We start from the raw sequence: 25,263 nt of genomic DNA, 5'->3' as shown, positions 1-25,263 counted from the left end.
TCCATTCTTGATAAAGGACTGGTGAGCTAAAGTCACATGTTAAGTTCCAATCGAATCCTTTACACAACTCACTCGAGACTGAGCCTCCCGGCTGCTGGATAATGCATTTATTTGTCTCTTATTGACTCCTTAACACATAGCTTCAGTTGTCTCTCTCAAACTCTTTTCACTCTTCTCAAGTTCCCAAGTTTACTCCACCCTCTCACTCTCAGATTACCTTTCTTTTTCTTCTGCTTTATAAAGATAACTGTCCAACTGTTCCTCAGTTTCCCATCCATTCATCTCAAAGTCTCTGCCTATCTTTCATCTTCTTCTCTTCTCTGAAGAGTCCTTCTTCTTTGACAAGGCAAATTTCTCAATCTGTGCCCTTGGCTTTTCTTGGATCATCTGTCATCCTCCTTCTCTCCTTTACATCTTCAGTCAGTCAGTATCTGCTAGTTTCTTCTCTTTTGCCAACAGACATAGCCAGGTCTTCACTATCCTAAAAACAAATCCCTATTCCCCAAATTCCTGTTTCTTTAAATTCTCAACTTTTCTCTCCTCTTGACCCCTAAACTTCAACAATTTCTCTGCTTTTGGTTTCCAACTTCTCACCATCTATGAATCCCTTAACCTTTTTCATTCAGGCTTTTGTTCCAACCATTTGACTAAAAGTGCCTCCAAAGGTTACCAGTGACCTCTTAATCAGCGGTCTTTTCCTGGTACAAATCTCTTTGGCATTTGGTACTGTTGTCCAATTCCTTCTGGAAGCTCTTTACTGGATATACACTGACCAAGATCTAACTACCACCTCTATCTGGATCCAGAGATCATACTCTCAACAAGTTTGAGGACTAACAATGTCTCAAACCTCTCCAAAATAAGAATATTCACAAGAGATAAACTCATGGCAGTTGCCTCTGAAGGCTTACTATGCTAAGAACCCTAATGAGATAATAAACTGATTAACAGATTACCTAAACATTCTGCCTTACTCATAGAATCTCAGAGTTTAGGAGGGCCATCAGAGACCACCTAGTACTACCCATATTGAACAAGAATTTCTGCTATAGATTATATCTAAGTGGTTATTTTGCTTTTTCTTTAAATCCACTGAGGATGAACTGCATTATGTGTCCTAATTTGATAATGTGTAGCACTATTATAAATCATGCCATTCAAATCATTAAATCCTCCAAAGCTCTCAGCTTTCTTAGAAACTTTGAAACTGGCATCTTTTAAATTGCACATCTAAATTGTAAAGTTGCATTTCTATAACTCAAGCGAGGGCTTTTAACTGAAATTCAGCTCTCCATCTCATGGCCTTTGCACTTGTGTGCAAGTCATCCATCATGCCTGGAACATACTTTTCCCCTGATTACCTCCTGGTAAAAATCTGCCTCTTCCTTTAAGGACCAGCTTTGGTGTCATCTCTTCCATGAAGCCTTCTCTGATCTTTCCCACGTAAAAATGTTGCCTTTGTTAAATTTTTCTAGATCCCTTTTGGCTCATTTGTTGCCATCATATGTCACCTTACATTACACTTTTTGTGCAATATACGTTGGGTGCTTCATAATTGTTTTTGTTAAATGAGAAGATTTGTATGGACTGATACAGAGGGAAGTAAGCAGAACCAGAATACTATACATGATGACTACAAAAACGGAAAGGGAAACTACACCAAAAGGAAGATGAACTCTTGAGGAGTTGATTAATTGTAATAACTAAAAATAATAGTGGTCTCAGAGAACAGAAAAGGATACATTCTTTTCTTCCAAGACCTCAGTTCCTTAATCTCTAAAATGAAGGGATGGGATTAGTTTAGTGAGTAGAGCATTAGGTTTAGAATCAGGAAGTCTGTGTTCAAATCCCACCTCAGACATTTAGTAGTCATGAGACTGGGCAAGTCACTTAATCTGGGGTCCCTCCCATCTCTAAATCAATGATCCTATCATCTTTGAAGACAGATAGTTAAGTGACTAAGGGGGAAGAACACAACATTTTTGTTGTTGTTCCGTAGTGTCTGACTCTTGTGACCCTATATGGCAGAGATACTGAAGTGCTTTGCCATTGGCTTCTCCAGCTCATTTCACAGATGAAGAACTGAGGCAAACAGGGTTAAGTGACTTGGGTAGGGTCACACAGCTAGCAAGTGTCTGAGAGTGAATTTGAACTCACAAAGATGTGTCTTTCTGACTCCAGACCCAGGACTCTATCCACTGCACCACGTAGCTGCCTCCAAACACTGCATATAGTGTTTTTGTTTAACTCATTTGTTTTTGCAGTGGAGGCATCAATCCCAAAGGTGGCAGTGGGGGATATCTGGAAATGACCATGATATTAAAAAAAAAAAGAAAAGAAAATATAAACAAGAGAAATATCACTTAGCTTTAACAAAAAAAAAGTCAAATTGAAATGCACTGAATTGGTCTGCATATCACTAGTGGTGACTAGGTTATTTTTCATCTTTGTAGCCCCAGTCCTACAGAGTAGCAGCTCAATAAGCGTCTGTTGTAGAAACTGAGAAATAAAGACAAAACTAGGGACAGGCAATATTTCACCCCTTTGAAAAAAACAGTTGACGCATGAAACACTTTGGATTTGCTTCAGTTAATGTTTATGAATATTATGTAATTTCATTTATAGTCAAATAACACATTCATACAGTGTTAGAGCTGGGAATGACCTTAGAGATCATTTAGTCCATTTCTTTAGTGCTTTTGTTTTATAAATAAATAAGTGACCTGCCCCAGGTTTTACAGTGAGCAAGCAGCAGTCAGGGACCAAACCCCGAGGTTCTAAATCTCTAGCTTTATGCTCTGTATTATGGACTAGTCCTGTCACATGTGGAATTTTTAGGAAAATATTCATATAGGCTCTTTAAATAGCAGATTTGAGTTAATTTAACTGTATTTGCAGGAAATTATAACAAACATGGAGGAGGAAAAACCTTTCTGCTTTATTTAGGTTTTCTCTTTTAAAAAGTGGTAGTTTTGAAACCCAGTTGCTAAACAATCATCTCCCTGGAGACCACTTTAGGATTTTGGCCATGAGCAATCAGGAGATGCCAAGAATTTTATGTTGTATAAGCCCCTAAAAGCTCAACACTCAGAAGCATATAAAAGAAAATCACAGAATCTATTGAAAACTAAGCTACTGGAAGCTAGCCTCTGAAAGTCCAGCAGTCTTGAGGTCAAACAAAAATTGCTATTTTTGGAGATACATATTTGCAAATCCTTTGACCTGATCTGTGTTATTTCAAGCTGCCATATCTGATGCTTGGCTATGTTAGTTAAATCTTTTCTCATTTTTATCTGACTTAATCTTAGATTTTTAATTTGTTGCCCAGTTAAATGGTCATTCTAGAAACAACGGAATGTTATCATTTAACATTTTATAGGATCATAGATCTAGAGTGGAAGGGACTTTAAAGGTAATCTAGTCTGATACTTGTGTTTACAGATGAGGAAACTAAGGCCCAGTGTTAGAATATCAGAGTTGGAAGAACCTTTAGAATCATCCAGTTCGGCTGCCTCATTTGATACATGAGAAAACTGAGGCTGAGCGAGTAAGTGGCAGAAGTAGGTTTTGAACCCAGATCTCAGTTCCCCACCCAACATTCTTTCCATCAGCCAAGGACCACATCCTTTGCAAGAACCATTTAATCGGTCCCTACTATGTATAATTTATTGTACTATGCACTGCAAATACAAAGAATATAAGCAAAATTATAGGTATGTACATGTGTTTTATATATATACATTTATAAAAAAAATCTATAGAATCTTATACTTGGGCTCTTTGGGTACCAGAACTTTCAGAAGAGCAAATTATTTTTGTAACAACATTTTACTGTATCACATACTTGTATTATAAAGGCAGAATTTATGATTTCAAAGATAATCATATATATGTCTGAATGGTTCAGAACCACAGGATATAAGGAATTCTCTAAATAGAAGGCAGAAGAATTGAAGCATTTATTCAAGCTCCAAAGTGGCAGACTCATGAACCAGTGTCCCCATTTTGATATCTTGGTCAAAAGCTTCCAGGCCCAGTAAGTCCACCTCACAAGAGTAACTCAGAGGCTACAGAAAAACTTGATGGCATTAAACCAAATCATATTCGTGCTTCCCCCCTTCGGTAAGAAGATTACCCACTGGTCTCAAGTCCTTGCTCATCACTCCTGGGTCCACATGTGGGTCAGCCCTGCTACCAGCAGCTCCTGCCTCTTCAGCTCCTTTGGCTTCGGCTTTATCTTCAGCTTCGGCTGTAGTTGTCTCTGGCTCTAACAAGTCTCAATCTCCAAGCTGTGTTCTCTCCACTTATAGAGTTTTTGATGTCATCAAGCATCATCTGAATGACCAGAACTTAGGCTCTGGTGATTGGTCCCCTAAGGACGCTGGGAGGTTCACATCCACACAGGTAAGACCCAAGATGGGCATGGCTCTGGAGTTAGCACCTCTCCTTAGCCAGCTCCACCTTGGGCCCCACCCCAGTCACCAATCCACACCCACATAGGTTCCACACCTAATAGGGGTTTGGGCCTGGGGCTTAGCACCTAGTAAGGCTCAGTGAAATACACTGAATTACTCAAAGAAAACAAAGGCCATTTTGCTTACCAACACACCAACACCAACAGCTCATTCCTGCAGCAGTGGTGGCAAGTGTGACTCTGGGCCAGCCCTTGTTCTGAGCTCCCGGGCTGAACCTAGATGTTGGTAACTATGAATTGTATTGGGTCTGTCTGTTGATGTTTGTAATTTGTTTGTAATTTGCTCTGAAGTTCAGTGTGAACTAAGTGAATGATATTTGTATGCTGAATTAAAGTAAGCTTGTCAACCCCTTCACCTTGCTTTCCTTAGTTAAGCAGATCAAAAGAACCTGTGCTGTTGGCAGCTTTCTGGGTGCTGGCTGTGGGTGGATATTACACCCCCACAGAAGCTGCTAGCCGGATTGTTGAAACAAAACTCTCATATATCTATTTTATACACACTGGCACTATTCTATGCTAAAATTATGTCTATGTTATGACTTCCCATCATGATCGAGTTGATTTGTGTGGAAATTGTTTGCTGGAGAATTTCAAGCTCCTCATCATTTGGTTTGTGGTTGGGACAATTTTGTAGCTTTTGACTTAATGGATATTTTTGCAGTATAGGGAACCCTCCCCCCATCAATGTAGGCTGCAGCCATGCATGGGTTCATTGATAAGTCCTATGAAGCACAGAGAGGGGAAGCATTTTGTCTAGGGTCACACAGCTAGTAAATATCTGAGGCAGAATTCAAACTCAGGTCTTTCTGACTTCAAGTCCAGTACTACATTATTTACTCTACCAGACTTTGTCAGTGGGATATGGCTGTTTACTTGTTTCTGATTTGTTGATCCCAAAGGAAGATGGAAAGGAAGAGTTATTTTTCAAGCGCTCAGAGCCAGTATGAAGCAGTGTGGTACAAAGGAAAGACCACTGGGGTTGAGGTCAGAGGATCTGAGTTCTAATTCTGGCCCTGCCGCTTACTACCTACATGACCTTGGACAAGTCATTTCTCCTCTCTCCAGGCTTCAAGTTTCCACGTGCATAAATGGTGGTTTTGGATTAGATGATCTATAATTACAGTCCTTTCTATTTCAGTCCTATTAAGACTTCATGGGTGGGTAGGAGAGGAAGCAGTTAAGTGCAGTAGCAAAGAGGTGGTGTGTAAGACTTGTGAGAAGGAAGGGGAGCAAATGGTTATGGGGAAAAGGGCTAGAGAAGGCTATGAAGATTGAAGAGAGGTACTGTAAGAATGGCAGGAAGTTTAAATTAGATTTCACATTAATGCATCACTTCGAGATTTACAAAGCCATTCTTTACAACAATTCTGTAGGCAAGGTTTGCTCTTGCTGGGTGACATTCATCCAAAATGGGTATATTTATAACCAGGCATCAGTAGTATACATTATCCAATTCCTGAATAACCTAGGTCCCTCAAGATGAGGAATGACATGCAAATAAGTAAAGCCACCAAACATTTATTAAGTGCTTACTATTTCCAGGTACAGTGCTAAGCACTGGGAATACAAAGAAAGGCAAATATAGTCACTGCCCTCAAGAAAATGAGTCTAGTGAGGGAGATAACAATAAGAAATGCATAGGACAAATTGGAGGTGATCTCAGACGGAAGGCAGGAGCATTAAGGGGTATGGGGAAGCCTTTGAGAAGGTGGGATTTTAGTGAAGACTTGAAAGAAGCCAGGAACAGAGAAAAGGAGGGAGAACATCCCAGGCATGAGGGACAGACAGTGAAAATGCACAGGCCAGGAGATGGAGTGTTTTTCCAAGGAGCAACAGCGAGGAAACCAGTGTCACTGGATTGTAGAGTAAAAGGGGGTGGGGGAATAAAGTGTAAGAAGATTGGGAGGACAGGAAGAGGCCAGGTTAGGAAGGGCTTGAAAAAAATTTATATTTATCTTGGAGATGATAGGGAGTCACTGGAATTGACTGAATAAGGGAATGACACAGACCTGCACTTTAGAAAGATCATTTTGACAGCTTGAGGCAATGAAGGTCTGAACCAGGGTGGTGGCAGTGTCAGAGGAGAGCAGAAGGCACATGCAAGAAATGTTATGAAGGTAAAACTGACAGGACTTGGCATTATATTGGATACAGCAGGTGAGAGTGAGGAGTTGAGTATGACACCTCCTTCCTGTGATCCTGGATGACTGGGAGGATGGCAGTGTCCTTTAAGTAAGGAAGAGGGGAAGGTTAGGAGTTGGGAGAAAAATATTGAGTTCAACTTTGGACATCTGAGACACCCAGTTCAAGATGTTTAATAGGTAGTTGGAGAAGTAAAACTAGGTCAGGAGAGAGGTTAAGGCTGGATTAATAGATCTGAGAATCATTTGCAAAGAAGTAATAATTGTATACAAGATATATACATGGTAGGTGGAAGGTATCTTAGAGTGGAAGGTACTAGCAGGTGAGGGGGACCTGGAAAGACCTTTTGTAGGTGTGATTCAAACAGTTTTGAAAGAAGCCAGGGAAGTGAAGAGACAAAGGTGAGGAGTCAGGGCATTACAGGAAAGGGGATGAGTCAGTGAAAAGGCATAGACACAGGATATTATGTTGTTAATGATATCATGTAGGCCAGTATAGCTATATGATAGAATGCATGGGGGAGAATATGTAAAAAGATTCTAAAGGTTGGCTATAACATCTACAAACCAGACTTTGCCTGAAGACCTCCAGTGATGGACATGGACATTGCCAGCCATGCTGTTTCCACTGGGGTCATCACCATCACTTCTTACCAGATCAGAGGTCTCTGCCTTTGGAACTTACCTGGGTTTTGATAGGTCAACTTTGGCCTTACCCTGCTTGGCTCTGGACCTCCATAGCATTACCCAGACATCTCTAGATATGCTGTCTTCACTCAGGCCATTACTTCCACTCCCTTCCTACCAGAAAACTGAACTCCTATGAGATTGGATCTCAAGATGGGAGCTTGAATAGCATAATTACCTACTTCCTTTAATGAACCTCCCTAACCATAGATACTCTACCTAGACTCATTATCCAATGGTTAGCATTATTCTCACCCTCTCTTACTCTCCCCATCCCAGTGATTCTAGCTGCTGAAGTACAAATCTTATTCCCCATCCCCAAATGGCTGCTCCTTTACTCCCATCCTCTTCAACTCTACCCCTTGAATGCGATACTCCAGATCTACTTGCCCTTTCCGCTGTGTTCTCTGCTATGTGTACTTTGTCACTAATAAACTTGCTTTCATTTTAAACCTCTTCCTTTCTCACTCCTGTCATCTAAGACACCTTAAGACATGGGCCTTTCCTAATGACTTTGCATCCCTGGCCACCCTTTCTAGTTATGGTTGCACTTTCACTCATCTCCCTCCTCACATTCACTTTGCATAGTCTGGAGTGGGAACACTCCTTGCTCCTCATTTCCACTTCCAGGCTCTCCCTCTATTACCATCATTTCTGCTTTTTTGAGGTAAACACTGTTTGCCTCTATCAGTCCATCTAGATACTGGTGGTCCTTCTTTATCTTTTCCGATTGAATAGAACCTGAGTCAAGTCTTTTCCACTACAACCCTTGACCTCATATTAGGGGATTTCATTGTACATGGTGATACTCCTTTCATACCCTAATTACGCAATTCATAAATCTAGTCAATTCTAATGACCCAGAGATTGTCATAATTTTGATCTTGCCATAACACACACACGTTCTACATCCAGTTCATGAACTCCAGTATTTCATTATCTGATCATAATCTCTTCACATTACTTTCCCTATGCCTTATGACTCCTCCTATAACCTCCCACCTATGTTCTTTCCCAGGACATCACTCCTGTATTGGTTACAAGGTCATCATGGCTTGGTGAACCAGTTTAAATCTACACTGTCCTCACTATGTGGATCAAATGAGAGTAGAGCACATAGCACAGTGCCTGGCACGTAGTAGGTGCTTAATAAGCTCTTATTTCCTTCCTTCCTTGAATTGTTTCCATGCCCTATTACCAATAACACCTTGCCAAACCTCAGACTCATTACTCTGTCTTTGTTCATGTGAATGGAGCACAAGAAACTGAGTGGCAACACAACTTTATGTTGCATCACCGCAGCAAGGCAGTCCTTTTCATACCTCCTCAAATCTCCTTTTAAGGAAGGTACTCATGCCAGCCATTTCTTTGTCAACCCATGTGTGCTCCTTTGCATGCCTCCATCATGACCCCCATAAGGTACTTCTCTCCTCCTCCCCTTCCAGCTTTTCACCTTCCTTTTGTGTGTTGTCTCCCCCCATAAGACTGTAAGCTCCTTGAGGGCATTTTTCAAATTTCTATCTCTAGTACTTAGCACAGCATCACACACATAATAGGTAGTTAATGAATGTTAATTGAGTCCCTAATCAGCTTGCTATTATACTCATCAATATACTGTCCTGAACATTATCCTCTCTCTTCAAGCCCCAGTGACATCTTCCCCTCCTTTCAGTGGACAGCTTCATGGAAAAAAAAATAGTTATTCACCAAGAGCTCCCTTTTTTCTCTTTCTCTCTCCCATTACCTAGAAGTTTTCCTCCACTCTTCTCTTTCATCTGTCTCACATCAAGAAGCGACCCTTCTTATCAAGGTAAATCACCACCCTTGATCCCATTCCATCCCCATTGTATCCAGCAGATTGCCCCTACTATCATACCCACTGTCACTAATTTTCAGTTTCTTCTAATCTGTTGGTTGCTTTCATGTTACTTTACCAGCCTACCCATGCCCTCTACCCCACCATTAAAAAACAACCCTCCTTTGATCTCTATCATTTTTCCCTTCTTCTTGAGAAACCTTTCCCTCACTTTTTCTCCTCTTGCTGTAAGCTGACTTCCAACATCATCATTCAAATGAAATTGTTCTTTCCAAAGTTCTCTCACAAATCTAATGATCATTCCTCAATCCTCATCTTTCTTGACCTTTCTGCTGCCTCTGACATTAATGATCACCCTCTTCTTCTGGATACTTTTTCCTCTTTAGATTTTTTGTGACATGTTCTCTTCCATTTCTATTTGTCTGACAAGTCCTTCCCAGTCTCCTTTGCTTGATCTTCATCCAGATCACACAGCCAAATTTGGCTATTCCTCAAAGTTTCGTCCTGAGTCCTCTTTTTTTCTTCCTGGATACTCTCTTTCTTGTTGATCTTACCAGCTCCCATAAGTTCAATAATCATTCCTATGTATTGTCTTCCTTCATCAGAATGCAAACTCTTAGAAGGCAGAGAATGCTTGCATTTTTATATTTATACATATGCATACACATACATATATACATACATACATATCTATGTACACATGCATATACATATATATGCATATAGGGCAGCTAGGTGGTACAGTGGATAAAGTGCCAGGCCTGGAGTCAGAAAGATTTCATCTTCCTGAATTCAAATCTAGCCTCAGATAATTACTAGCTGTGTGATGCCGGGCAAGTCACTTAACCCTGTTTGCCTCAGTTTCTTCATTTGTAAATGAGCTGGAGAAGAAAATGGCACACTACTTAAGTCATCTTTGTCAAGAAAACCCAAAATGGGGTCACAAAGAATCAGATACAACTGAAACGACTTAACAAAAACAGCATAACCACCTAGTAAGTGCCTAATAAATTCTTTTTCTTTCATTAATGCGGCACCAGAGGCAATTCCAAATAGTAGTATTTCTATAGAATTTTAATGTTCGCAAAGCACTTTATGAAAATCTCATTTTATTCTAACAACCCTGGGAGGTAGGTGCTATTATTATCCTTTTTATGATGAAGAAACTGAAGCGGAGGTTGTGACTTGCTCTTGAGGCTGGATTTGAATTCAAGTCTTCCTGATTTCTGATACAGTGATCTATGTGCACTGTGTCACCTAGGAGAAATAGGTATGAGATGCCTTCTGAAGTAGTGAGTTTCCTCCCTTCCTGGAGACATTAATGCATAGTCTGGTTCACTATGTGTGGGAGAACTTGTAAAGAAGTATTTATGTATCAGGCAGGGAGTCAGATAAGTTGGATCTCTAAGATCAGAGACCATGATTTTAGTTTTTTTTTTCATTAAAGTTTAAAAGAATGACAAAAAGAAATCAACAGATAGTCATGATTTATTACATTTGTCTACAAAATTAATTTCAAAACAAGCAATATTTTTGAATATGTTTTGGGCTGTACATAACTCAATTTCTGGACAAATGCTTAACTCCTGAATTTCTTCAGCATTGGATTTATTTCTGTATTTCTTCTTAGGATACAAAAAAAGTTTCTAAAAAAAATTGGTGGTTTTGTAAATAAGTAAGTGCTTTAGCAAGTAAGAGGTACTAAAGTCTTTCCAGTAGCTTGGGCCATTCAGTGCCCTGAAGACAATACAGTCAAAGGTTATAATTTTCCCTAGCTTAGACATCATTTTTGCACAACTGTTATCCCTTTCAACAAATACAAATCAAAAGAATATGGCTACTGTTTCCCTAGATTAGTTACACATCAATAATAACTGGTTTGGACACATCCAATGCAGTTACTAAAATACACTTTAAGAAAAATAAATATTCTGCATAATGTATATACACAGGGGTCAGTTTGATCCTTTACCACAAAACAGGAAAACCTTAACTTAAAATTTGCATGTACTTGGCCATTAGTGTTTATTAGGAAATGGCTTGACTCTCAAAGTCCAAAAGATTTTAGTTGAATTATATTTATAAATGTGCAAAATTTAATGTGTACAAAACTTTTTTTTAAAAAGGAACTAATCCATGTTGTGTGAGTCCCTCTTTCCTTAATCACCCCATCCCATTAGTCAAATAAATATTACAATATGCAAAAGTACGTACATTTTCTTTAGATCAAGTACGTAATTCTCTTTAGATCATGTACTTTAAAAATGGTTTAATATTCATTCCTGCAAACCCAGGCTGCATGGGATGACCCACCCCCCCAATCCCTTTTTAATCACACTGCACGTTTACCATTAGTTCTTGCAAATAAAGCATACCACACACATCATTTTCGAAAACAAAGAGGCAAAGTGCAAGGGCTGCATTTAAAATTTGAAGAGATCAATGAAGTGCTGGGGTGATACTGGCATGAAGCAGCTGTCAGGATTGTTAGCTGTACAGGGGTGTCCTGAATCCTGCAGAAGGTGAGAGGATAGGAGGCAGAGGTTACATCAATAGGCTGGCAAAAATCGAAGTAATATCCTAAAGTGCGGAGTTCTCTCTTTAAAGCTCAATTATCTGCTGAAATGTACGAGGGCATTTGACATTATTTTGAGGATGTGTTTATGAAAGTTTGATTATTTATTATTAGCATTGTTCAGGCAATTACAGCAATGACAGTTTCCAGTTGAGGGATTTCCTCTGGGGATTACTATTTAAGTTAGTCAAGAATAAGAAATATACTTCACTTTTAGAGAGTGTCCCTGAGAAAAGGATCATATTCTTAAGGTTAAAATGATATGTGTCAACAAAAAGATTTCATTTTGCTGCCTAAGAATATTCTCCTGTATTAAAACCTTAGAGCTGTCTGCAGCTCTAGTTGAGACGATCTGATTTCCTCCCATTCTTACTTCCTTCTTCCTTTTACTCTAGCACTGATCCCCCTTCCTGTCTCTCTTATTCCTGATGCACTATTTTCCTTGATTGATTCTTGCTCTTAGATTTTTCTTCTGTCTGCTAAGAATACAAGTTCACTTTTTTAGGGGCACAGAAAAGCACTTTACAATATCTGCCACTAAACTATACTTTCGGCACCATCCTAGGTGCTTTGATATGGAAGTTGATACAAGAAAGGCATGATGCCCCACTTAGAATCCTGGAAGAAAGAGGTTACACAACTCTGTGGTACTGCTTGGAGGGGTGGGGGAGAGTTGGAGTAGCTTAGTTGGGCAGTAATAGCTCACGCAGGGTAAAATGGGCAATGTGCATGACACAGGCAATCTAGAACTACAACTGATGGCTTCTGTTATAAGTGGTATCTGTTTCACATAATAAAAAACATGATACAAGAAAAAGTCTTAAAAACTTTATAAAGAATGTCTAAATGCTAGGAGAGAGAAGTAAGGCATAGGGAGAAATAAAGAATACACAAGCCACATGCAATTCTTTCATATTTTCAAAACAATGATTTACTAGCAAAGTTTCTGAGAAATACGGTGTATTGTATATTTATTTGTTATCTGAATTAGAAACACATATTAATTATTCTACATTGCCCTTCATGACTGAACTTTAATTAGATTGGACTTAAAATCCTTTCAATTAAAAGCATTTGATTATTAGTGTAGTGCTATTTTCATGTCCCATTACATAAAGTAGATCTAGCTGCAATTGTTTATTGACCTTTGAACTTAAATAACAAATGCTTAATAAGCTATTCACATATACATACAATACAAAGTATGAAAAACTCTGAGTTAGGACAGAGACAGGCACAGATTGCAACAGAACAGGCCACAATGACACAAGATGGAATATTACTCCTAGTTTTGTTTATTCCAAACAAACAGACACAGTGTATACGGTAAAACATGAAAGTACCTTAAATAACAAAGCAAGATGGTAGTCCTTGAAGATCATGAAGAAAGAAGCAGGAGAGAATGCAGTAAAGTAAAAAAGGAAAAGTTAAGTTTGGGAAAGGGTCAGACAGAATTTAAGTATTTAGGTTTGGAACACATTATTGGTAAAAAGAAAGTTCTATTTCACCACAAAAAACCTACTCTTTCTCTTTCATTCCAAACTGCCAAACTAAAGAACTGAAATCTTGGCATACAAAACCTTAGCAAAAATAAAGTATGCACAAGACAACGAGAACTATCTCAAAAATTCATTGACTTGAAGAAACCACCATGGACAATGAAAAAGGCATCCTCCTCCTTTCAGAACTCTCAAAGGAATAAATTATCAATGTAGCAGCTAGGTAAAGTAAACTTCAAAAATATCCCTAGAAAAGGACACAGGGAAATAGAATACTTCTCCTTTATATGCCTCAAATCACAATAATTTTTTAGGAAACATTTTGCTATATTAATTAGACATGCCTTAACAAGTAGCAATTAATCTTTTAAATATAAGATCATCATTTCTGTTTCCTTCATGAGTTGAACCCTATAGTGTACATATATAACACAGGTTGTATATCCTAGTGTAATAAACATCTGAAATACTTAACACTATAGGCCATTTTTAGATTTACCTACCATATTCTTATTGCGGATGATTTATTCTTGAGTATATAAATTACTGAGTGCATATATGCAACCTTTCTTTTTATCTACTTGTCAAAAATATTGGGAAGCAAACTGGCAAGTAATCTGGCCCTGAAAGATAATCCATGCAATGATAAAAAAGCAGGCTATTTCACTAGCTTCAGTGTAAAAAAAAAGTTCTGACCATTACTAATTTCACTGAATTATTTTTAACAATTTTCATTCCCTAGGTAACCATGAGTCAAAAATCAAAACAAGAGAAGTCATACACCCACCTAACCACAGATACATAAAACAGGAGGTAGTTGCGCTGAGTTACTTATTTTTAAAAATACCTCCTCCAGATTGAACACTCCTTGTGACTCTCCCCTCACCCCCCACTCCCCTGCCTCAACCCCAGTGAAACCAAAAGATCTAATACAGTGACTACATCTGACAATGTATACAATATTCTGTCCCAGTAACCCCGTGCTTGGGCAGAGGTACTTGTAATATACTATACACCTCCTCAAATAAACAGGTGAATATGAATTTAGGGGGAAAAGGGTGGGGCAGAACTTAAAACCTCATATCTAATGGTCTTCAAATCTTGAGTGCAGAATGACTGTACTTTACCCTATTATAAAAGAACTGTTCTTGCCTAAGATGGCTGCAGATAAGATGAACTTTATAAAACTAAACCACTAATTTATGCAGCAAAGCAGTTCAGCTTGGTCAACAGCGAGCTTTTAGCTGGTTCAAGTTACAGCATGACTATGACAAATAAAATCCATTTTCTTCTTGTTTATCATTAGAGAAGGGTGGCAGATAGTTACTACTTTCCAGTCAGTCAACTCAATTATTTAATGAAGGGAAGCAGTGAAGCATGACCTGTAAACCACTTCCATAGTTGTGTGCCCACTCAGTCCTTCTCCTGTACAGAGCCCCTTCTCACGAGAAGTGCAGTATAGGACGGCTTTAGTCTATGACCGTGTTATTACTGACCAAATAAATGTGTCATACCTTATCCCTCTTTCTATAAGGATGGAGCAAGGTGGTATAGTGGAAAGTACTAGATTTGTGGTCAAAGGATTTAGGTTACTTAATCACTTTGGCCTCAGTTTCCTTGTCAGAAAACTGAGGGGATTGGACTAGTTGGCCTCTGAGGTCCCCTTCAGTTCCAAATCTATTATCTAGTTGTGTAAAATCAAAAATTTTTTTAAAGTGACATGGGAAATTTCTATTTGAAGCAATTTTTAAAAATCCCAACTCTTCTGCAAAATGAGTCTCCACACCCTCAGATCACCTTTTACAAATCTGAGTTTTTCAATATCCTGTTTGTTTAAAAAAAATGTATCTCTTACTATGTATTCAGAATACTTGAAATGCATTGTGTTCTTACAGCTCTATATCTTTTCCAGGCTAGATCATTTTAATTTCTCACCATTTCTCTCCATTAATCATTTCGGAACTTGTCCAATTACTTTAAGTTTTTACTAAGACTCTTTCCAATACTGCTTAAAAAGGCAGTAAATGAAGCAAAAAGCCAAATAAGCAATGCAAAGTTGTGGGTCGTTATACCTATGAGATGATTAGCATCCCTCCCTTATTTCTGCTCTGATGAAACTTTGTTGAACTGAAGAATATTTGGTCACCAGGAATTTTTTCCCAATTTGTTGTAATACACACATATACGAAATTGCCTTTTTAACTGATAAAAAGATTTTTTTCTTTATCAAACTACTGACTTCCCCCAAACTCAGTGTAAACTGAGCTTCTGAGGCAACAAACGTTTTGGCAGGCAGTGAATGAGGGATGCAGAGCTTAACTGTGAATCCTGGGACTTGTATTCCTGGCAATATAGCTTTCTCTTCCTGACTTTGGAGAGACTAATCTACTGTAAGCTCTGAGCTGAAGGCAGATTGTTCTACTGCACTAGGAGTTTTGAATAGACTTAGTACTGGCAGTGGCTACAGTGGTGTCCTCTGATCAACAACGGCGACTGGCTTCACATGCTACCTTCCTCAGGAGGGTAGCTGCAAGGAAACTTTCCAAAAGTTTTGGGAGATTGTTGATTTCCTCTCATTGGAAGTTTTCATGCAGAGACTGAATGACCCCTTTTCCACTAACTGCCTCACTCCTTAACTCACCTACTTCATCCCTATAAATTCTGAGACCACAGTACCCCCTCCCAGAGTTCACCTACAGTTTTACTATGATCTGGAGGAGTACATTGTTACTTATTGACATTGCAGAACGAAATTCAGATAACCATCAGGGGTATTAGTACTCAAAGGCCAAACTGGAATATACAAAAGGATCTAGTTCTAGCTTTGCAAGCTCTCTGCCTTGACCCATCTCAGATAGCTGGATTTTGCAATGGATCCACAAGTAGTAGGTTGAAAAGAGAAAACTGGACCTGAGAAAGAGTGATCAGGTTATAAAACCAGTCCTAGCAATGGCAGCACCTGGAAATGGCACCATGAAAAGCATCCTTCAAAGGCAATGGGGAAGGTGGAGACTTTGGGGAGGAAACACAAGGCCCCATGGTGGGAGAGAGCCTAGGGACACTCTCCCGTGTCAGGGGAAATTGGAGACCTTGACTCCAGTGGGCACAAACCCCAGAACACTTAAGAAGCTGATTCTGAGGAGGTAACCACTAAGGGTGTAGAACAAGCCAGAGATGGGCAAAAGCTCACTTGAACATTTATTGTTGGAGATGGGGTGTGGAGAAGCATCATCCTCTGGTGGCTTCCCATTTTAACTAATTATTTTTGCTAACAAAGTGCTGAGCACAGTTGTTTCTCTCTGCTAAAGGAGTAGAAGAGCTGTTAGATCTAAATTTAAGATCCTTGGGTCAAAGACCTGATTATTATCAGAGACAGTTGGGTGCCACAGATGAGTGTTTGACTTGGAGTCAGGAAGCCCTAGGTTTGAATCCCATCTTAGACGCTTCCTAGCTGTGTGACCCTAGCTGGGCAGGTCAGAGATCATTCAAAAGTTCCTTCTCTCAGCCTCAGTTTTCTTATATATAAAATGAGGATAATATTAGTACCTATTGCAAGGGAATGGTATGAGGATTAAATAAGATATGTATAACGCTTTTTCTTCAACCTCACAGTTCTATAAAAATGTTGGATACTATTATTTTATTCTTATTATCTCACTAATTACAGCTTTGGTAGGTAGATCAGAGATACAGCAGGAATAAAAATCCATTTTGCAAGGCTTCTTGCACTTTGCCACTGCCGTTTATCATATGCAGTCTATAGAACTAACAGATCTGCATGTCCATGATATGAAAGGCAACATGGTACAGCAGAAAGAACACTGGCTTTGAAGTCAGAGGATCTGACTTTAAATCCTCTGAGGTTTAGTATATGCGTGATCTTGGGCAAGTCACTTAACTTCCCTGGGTCTTGTTTCTTCCTCCTGTAAAATGAGAAGATTGGTCTAAGTGGCTAACAGAGGTCTCTTCCAGCTCAAAATCTATGGTATGCTATATAGGGAAAGCTGGATTTGAGGACCTTTCACTGAGATTCCTGAATTATAACCTATAGTTGGTAAACCTTCCCATTAAGAACTGTACATGTAGGCATGATGAATGGATTAACCTCTGAATAAGACAATTTGGGTTCTTCCAGAAAGAAAAGATGGTAGAAATCTAATATGCTGGATTTTTTTTCCTTAGGAGATTTGCTGATATAGGAAAATAAAGAAAGACCCTATCCTTAGTGTAATTAAGGGCGTCCAGATGGGAGGTAACTTGGGGACAAGCAGAGAAGATTCATAGTAGCTGCTTACCTCAAAAATCTAAATTTACAAACTGGGACAAGATAGAAATGGCCTGATAATAATGGTGCCAACTCCTTACCAATTCTGAGAGCTCTGATAATGCTTTCAGTTAATCTAAACCCAATGCCTCTCAACGCCATATTTAGTTTTCTGGAAAGAGAAAAATATTTATTGGGATGTCAAAGAAAATGACTAAGTTGTATAAAGTAAACTGGAAGAAAATCTTTGGAAACTAAGCTAGAGAAAAGATCTATTAATTGTACAAAGATCAAATTTCTGCCTTATAATATAGATTAATAACTAAACATTTCTTTTGTAAGGAAGTATCACTTGGAAAGATGTGGTATACTGCTTAGAGAAATATACGGGAAAGGGAATAAGATTTTTTATACAATGCCTACTATGTGTCAGGGGCTGTATTAAGCCCTTTACAAATATTATCTCATTTGATTAGAGAGATGCAGCATAACGACTAGTGACTCTAAGCAGAGAGCTTCTAGGTGGTATAGCGGATAGAGTACTGGCCCTTGAGTCAGGAAAACTCATCCTCCTGAGTTCAAATGTGGCCTCAGACACTTATTAGTTGTGTGATCCTAGGCAAGTCATTTAACCCTGTTTGCCTAAGCTTTCTCATACATAAATAAGAGAAGAAAATGGCAAGTCACTATCTTTGCCAACAAAACCCCAAATGGGGTCACGAAAAGTCAGACATGACTGAAATGACTGAACAACAACAGAAGAGAGCTGATCATCCTTGGGATCTATTCCTTTGTAAAAAAAGGTATCGCTTCAATGACTGCTATTACTCAAAAGAATTATCTATGCAGAAGTGTGCTCTATAGCCCCTTGAATAAGATAGTGAAAAAGTATCTTAGTATTAAAAATACATATTTACTTTATTTTAGGCTTGCTTTAGAATTTATATAATAAATTCTTTGCTAATGTTATGTCCTGGAAGGGCTGACTTCATGGAATCTAATTTATATGGAAATTACAGCCCATAATTTATCTACAGAAAGTCTGTCCATCATGCTAGTGTCCCTCCCTAATTTCTCCTAATACTAAGGGTACTAGTAGGGCATTATGGCTATCTACTTGTCACCCTGCCCTTGACACATGATCAACCATCTTTTCTTCCTGTCGTTCAAATCCTTGGTGACATTTTTTCCTTCTGTTCTCGAAGTTTGCATGTTGCAGGCAGCTTACAATAAGCATCTGCCTTCCAGTGTTTTTGAAAAGTTCTTCAGAGACTTGTACTTCATGTCTCACTGTCATACAGCAACACTGGTAGAATGTTGGTATTAAAAAGATGGGCCTTTGTTTCCATGGGAACCTTGGAATTGTTTAAAAAAGCTTTGCAATATCCCTAAGGCAATCCAGTACTTTCTCTTCCTCCTATTCAACTCCTAGGCTCAACTCATTGGCCATCTGTCCAATTGTCTGTTACTGCCTGTCTAAGATATATATTCAGCTGCTGGTCAAGTTCTATAGGAAATGATATATCCTAATTTATCTTTTCTGTAAATCTGATTTTTTATATTTTCAATTTGCTTAAAAAACTATCCATATTTTTAGAATGCCATATGGTTTTTACAAAGCATTTTCCTCACAATAACCCCCATGAGGTAGGTGGTACAAGTGGTTATAGGACTTTTTTTTTAATTAGTGGCCTCTTTGGGGTATAGAGTGCAGTAGTAGAATTCTTGGGTCAAAGAGTATAGACATTTTCACCATTTTATCGGTATAATTCCAAACTGCTTTCCAGAATGGTAATATTAATTCATAGTTCCACCAATAATGCATCAGTGTGACAATCTTTCATCATCCCTTTCAACACAGAGTATTTTTCATCTTTACCAATTTATGCCATGTACTTTTTTATATTTTTTTGTTGTCCAATGAAAGGCTATGTGTGACCTGAAACTTTGTGCATAAATAAAATATATTGGTAGAGCTTCAGATATGTAGCTTTAGAGATTATCTAGTCTAATCCCCTTATTTTATATATGAGGAATTTGAGACTCAGAGAGGGGAAGGGATTTTTGTCTACAGTTACATAGGCTGGTCGTTTGCAGAAGTGTGACTAGAACTTAGGTCTTTTCTGACACTAAACCACAATACTTCTTAGATTTTCATTTTCTCTCTTCCCAGCAGAATATATTTCTTATGTTACAGAAAACTTATAATTAAAGATAATATGCATAGGTATACTGAAACTAAAGAGAAAAAACTTCCCATCTCGGGAAACTAAGAGAAAATATTCCCCACATCTGTACGTCTTCAAAAACTATTTCATTAGATAAAAAAAAAAGACAATATTCTCAATACTGATCTTACCATCTTGGCTATTATAATCTTTCATGCTTCCCCGCCCCCCTCTTTTGGAAGCAAAAAAATAATTAGGAAAGGAAGCTAGGAAGAAAAAAGAATCCTATTTTAAAGTTATATATGCGAAGGCCAATAGTTCTATAGGATGTTTGTTATCAGGCAGTCCTGGGTTTAGATCCCACCTCTGACAGATTTCCTGTGTTTTCTGTGCCATGTCCCACTTAACCTTTCAGTGCCTCAGCTAACTTTCTGAGACTTTAAATTGTAGAGGAGTTGCATTGATCAGCACTGGTGGAGGGAGTTTATTTACTAGGAGTTCTCTATACCAATGAAATCACAAGTCTGGTAAAAACAAAACAAAGCCACTGATGATGAGATTTAAGAAGTACTGGACATTATTTCATTATCCATTGCAGCCACCAACGGACCAAAAAAAATTATAGCTGTAACGCCATGACAATTATAATCTGAAATTAAAAATCCAGTTTCAAAACTCACTTAAATTATCTCTTCTCACAACTTATTTCTCATTACAAACCACCTTGGAGCAAATGAAAGAGAAGTTTCCAAATAACAAAAAGAAAGCAAATTCAATCTGTCACCTATCAAAGATATTCAGAAATTGAAGAAATAAGATTTGCTCCTAACTCAAAGGCAGTTGTGAAGCAGACAAATACAACATTAAAGAGGGGAACAGAGCAGTGGAGGTCAGCTTCATTCTTTGCATCAGTAGGAGAGGTAATGCTGGAAAGGAGGGAGGAACTGATGAAAGCCAGGGTTAGCATGGTGAACTCACAAGGGGTTCACAGTTCCTCCAACTTGGGTCTTCCCTTTACAGATTCATTGTTTTGTTTAGAGTGAATTCCTTGAATACTAGATACATCCAGATTCAAATTCAAGTTCTAAAAATGCATTCTAAAGAGCCAAATAATGGTCATCTATTACTATGCTGTTGATCAGAATAGAAAGAAACAGCATGGAGAAACTTATTATTGAATAAATAATATACTTTTTAAAAGCACATTTTTTTTTCTGGTTAGTGAACAGCAAAAGAAATAATGAAAAAATGAGGAAGAATGATTTCAATGCCTACTTTTTTTTATATTTTCTGAGAGATAGCAGGAGCCACTGAAAAAACTAGCCCTAAATCATCTTTTCAAGAGTTAGGCTTCTTGTTAACCTTCAGTCATACAAACATGTAACCAAATATTCCTGTGCTTGTGACTGTAAAATCAATATTGCTAAGATTTCTTTCATAATATACTCGTTATTTTCTAAATTTAAGATTTTTTTAAAAAAAACTATATTGCTTATGAAACCAATTTAAGGGAAAGAAAAAGTTTATAAGAACTAGAAAAATGCATTGTTACTATCATGAGTGATTATATAAAATTAATAACCCCATGATGTGAAAAACCTCATTATCTGTTATACAGGACTGATACCCAGTTCAGGTCTTAGCTTACATTAGTCAAAAAGTTCTTCATATATCTGCTGCACTCTCATGGTCATCCTTCCAAACCCTGGCATTTTCCAGGGGTAGACACAGATCCTTGGGACTAGGCTCAGCATGAATACATTAAGAGCTGAGCAGTGAAATTCTAGAGTTCTTTGTGAGTGACTGCTTATTGGCTCAAGATAACAATTCCTGACTACAGTTGGGTGAGGTACCTGTTCCAACCAGACTGCTAAGAGGGGAAGGGAAAGAAAACTTCACTTTGATGGTTCTGCAGGAAATGCAGTCATAGCCTGAAGCAGCACAGGAAAAGCAGTTAAACAACAAAACTCTTCAAATATGTCTATTACATATTACAAGTAGTCTACTTATGAGAAAAAAATTATCTAATTTAACTCATTTCATTTAATTTCTAATCAAAGTTGGATTTTAATATCCAAATACATTTTAATAATAATTACACAGAAACACAGAATCTTAAGAGTTGGATGCCCTTATTGGTCACCTAGCACCAGGCTGTGCTGGTAAATGTTTAGTAACTTGCTCTCCTAAAAAAAAGTATGCATGACACACTTCGAAGTTTAATCCGAATTATTAATATTCCCTCCATTACTTTCTCAAGATTAGACAATCAACAAAACAACAAATCCAACCCTGATTTGTAGCATCTGTTGCTTTCTGAGGAGTAAATCACTTTAATGATCAGTTAGTCAGCAGGTGTGAGTTGGCTCTAGCTCCTCTCTGTCAGCTAGCATACCCTCCCACTCCATTCCAGAATCAGCTCTCCAGTGTCCCTGACAACCCCTACTTCAAACACTTCTAGTGATGGGCAACTCCCTGCGTAAAAGGCAGCTCATTTATTTTTTCTGGGTAGTTATAATTGCTATAAAGTTAAAAGTATGAGCTATGTTTTATCCTTAGAAATATATGGGAATAGTTAACAATTTGTTTTAATTTCTAATTTTAAATTCTAACACCTTGAATCCCAGTATATTTTAAAAACTTACCTTCCAAAAAAGAATGCTGCAGTGCCTGCAAAAATGCAAAGTGTCTCCATATTGCTCCTTGATGGGATAACATTTCTGGAGTGCAAAGTACATCAGCTTCCATTCAATGTGACCTTTTTCAGAGAGTATCAAATGTCTACAGAACTAGAAGGAAAAGCAATTTTTTGGAATCAAGATAATTTTCAAATTATAGCATTAAGAAAAATTATTTCTTTTAAAAAAAACTACATAAAATGTAAATGAAAGTGCTTTTTAAAAAAAGAAATTCATTTGGATAAAATATTAACTCTAGATTAGGACCCTTTGCATGCTTAAGAATTCATATTTTTCAAGTTTTGAGCAGAGTTATCTATATCCCCAATTATCTATAAGATTCTCATTTCTTCTCCCCTTAAAAGAAACGTTCATTCATAATTTTAAAAAAATCAAATGTTAGCTGTTGATCTCTTCAAAGTGCTACTTGTTAAAACAAACTGATAATAGATTCTCTAGCTTTAGAGGTATAAAATTTTTAAAACAAAAACCCAAACTGGTCATTGTGAATGGATGCTCACAGTTCTCCTGTGTTTTGATTCAAGGTCACTCATTTTTTTCCCCAGTGATAGAAAATGGCATTTGGAAGTGTATTTGCTGCACCAGTTTGATAAACCACACTCCCACAAAATTCTGAGTTACAGAAGGCCTGAGTTTGGCCTATAATTGATGTTATTTTTCAGTGTATAACTATATAGTTATTTCCTTTCAAGACAATCTAATTTTAAGGGTTTGGCCTATATTTTGATCAAAATGGTCATTTTGTTTTACCTTTCCATTTTTATTAGACTTTACACTTCTCATGATCTAGCAACACTGGCTTTAAATGGTATTCTTCACACAGGATACTCGTTTTTTCACTCCATTCCTTCTTATTGCCCATGCCTAAAATACTCTCCCTCCTTAGGTCTGCCTCCTGGCATTTTTCGAGACTCAACTCAAATGTCACCTTCTTCAAGAGGACTTTCTCCTTCCCTTATCCTGTCAAGATATTAGAAGTCGCTCTGTTTTCCAGAGTTAAGGCCTAGCCATCAAGCCGTGCTCTGAGCTTAGCATAGCAACAATCCTTTGCGCTCACCCTCTGGATGATCTTCGCCCTAACAAAATCCCAGAATTGTTTCACATGAGCATCAGGTGGTCTCTAAGCTTGGACAAGCACCTGTAGTACTCATGTTCCGGTCATGAAGCCCTGCTATGAATCAAACTTTTACCCCTCACTGTCAGGGCTACAAGCTCACTGAGCAGCCATCGGTAAAAGTATTGAGATAGTGAGGCTGGTGACTTTGTACAGCCTTCCCTCACTTAAATGCAATTCACTTGCAAGTCGTGGTATCACCTTCCTGATGTCAGTGTCCTCTTTGAGAACGAACGACAAACAACTAGATATCCCCACACTGTCTTGCCCCCACCCCCCACCCCCACTAGAGGTGGGGCTCTGGCATATGTGTCCTTGCTTGCAAGCCATTTCCCTCACTCTGAAATTAAACTTGTTTGATTCCTGATTCTCCTGTCTCTAGCCTGCTTTGTTTGGCTCTTGGTACCCACAGGTTGGAGACCAGTTCTGGTCTGGTTGACAGTACTTAACGGTTCTCCTCTGAGGTTACTCCCTCCTTGGTCCCCATTTACTCTAAATTCGTCTTGTATATATATATGGTTTGTATATTGCTTTCCCTATCAGAATGTGAGCTCCTTGAAGGCAGAGACATATTTTTTTGGCCTTTCTTTGTATCCTCAATGCTTAGCTTAGTACTTGGCACATAGTAATTGTCTAATAAGTGATTTCTAACTGACTGCCTTTTCTTTTTACCTTATATGCTGTAGGACCAGATGTATCTGTTGCTAAACAGATACAATGCCAAGACAACTAAGTAGGAGCAATGTACTTTCTACAATGTATGAGAATTTTTAAATATCGATGCTAAACAATGAGTCATAAAACCTACAATCTTTTAAACCATTACCAGAGGATCTATTACATGGGTATTTCAGATAACAATTTCAGGATGAAGTGACTTGCACAAACTCCATGCTCAAGAAATATTAGATGAGTAAGTAAACAAAAGATTGTACATTTAAATGATTTTGTACTACAATGGTTACTATTCTAGTGGTGAGTGCAATAAAAGAAATGCTTCCTTTGGAATTTTGTTTTGGTTCATTTCTGTCATGCTGGCTAAATTGCTCTAAAATCTAACAAAACGCAACAGATTTTTAAGTCAAATCAACAAGCATTTATTAAGCACCTACTATATTCCAGACACTATGTAAGCACTGGGGATTCAAAGAAAAGCAAAAAGATCCTGCCCTCAAAAAACTCATAAGCTAATTGAGGAAGAGGGGGAGACAACATGTAAACTGATTATATGCAAATAAGATATATAAGGGTAAATTAGAGATAATCTCAGAGGGAAGGCTCTAGTATTAAGGAAAGCTGGTAAATGCTTCTTTCAAAAGGTGGGATTTTTAGCTGAGACTTGAAGGAAGCCAGGAGGCAGAGATGAGGAGAGGGAACATTTCAGGCATTAAGGGCAGCCAGTGAAAATGCAGAATATCCAGTGCTAGGAACAGCAAAAAAAAGTAGTGGCACTGAGTCATAGAACAGTAGAGAAGAGTAAGGTATAAGAAGACTAGAAAGGTAGAAAAGGTCTAAATTATGAAGGGCTTGAAAAATCAAAGTATTTTATATTTGATACGAGGTAACTGAGATCCATTGGGGTTGATTGACTAGAGGGGGTGACACAGTCAGACCTGTGCTTTAGGAAGATCTCTTTGACAACTAAATGGGAAATGGACAGAAAAGGGAAGAGAGGAAGCAGAAAGAACCACCAGAAGGCTATTACAATAGTGCAGCAGTAGGTAACAAGGGCCTGCACCAGGGTGGTGGCAAAGTCAGAGGAGAGTAAGGGGCGTAAATGAGAGATGATATGAAAGTAGATTCTATAGGACTTGGCAACCGATTGG

General features: G+C 38.2%; 1 protein-coding gene across 3 annotated transcripts in view; it reads right to left on the bottom strand.

Moving 5' to 3' along the window:
- Positions 1–10,588: 10,588 nt before the first annotated feature.
- FBXO25 (F-box protein 25) overlaps positions 10,589–25,263 on the bottom strand; it is a 114,728-nt gene continuing 100,053 nt past the window's right edge. The window contains exons 9-11 of one of the 3 annotated variants that reach the window (XM_036752631.1): positions 22,270–22,413; positions 13,037–13,063; positions 10,589–11,631 (exon numbers count right to left, since the gene is read on the bottom strand). In XM_036752631.1, coding sequence (XP_036608526.1) covers positions 11,542–11,631; positions 13,037–13,063; positions 22,270–22,413 — 261 coding nt within the window. In that variant the 3' untranslated portion in view covers positions 10,589–11,541. The remainder of the gene's footprint in view (positions 11,632–13,036; positions 13,064–22,269; positions 22,414–25,263) is intronic. The other 2 variants (XM_036752633.1, XM_036752632.1) reach the window with 2 other exon arrangements.

This window comes from Trichosurus vulpecula, chromosome 3, assembly GCF_011100635.1.
Source record: "Trichosurus vulpecula isolate mTriVul1 chromosome 3, mTriVul1.pri, whole genome shotgun sequence".
NCBI classification, from domain to species: Eukaryota; Metazoa; Chordata; class Mammalia; order Diprotodontia; family Phalangeridae; genus Trichosurus; species Trichosurus vulpecula.
The sequence above is the reverse complement of the archived record's forward strand: the minus strand, read 5'-3'. Positions and strand labels throughout refer to the sequence as shown.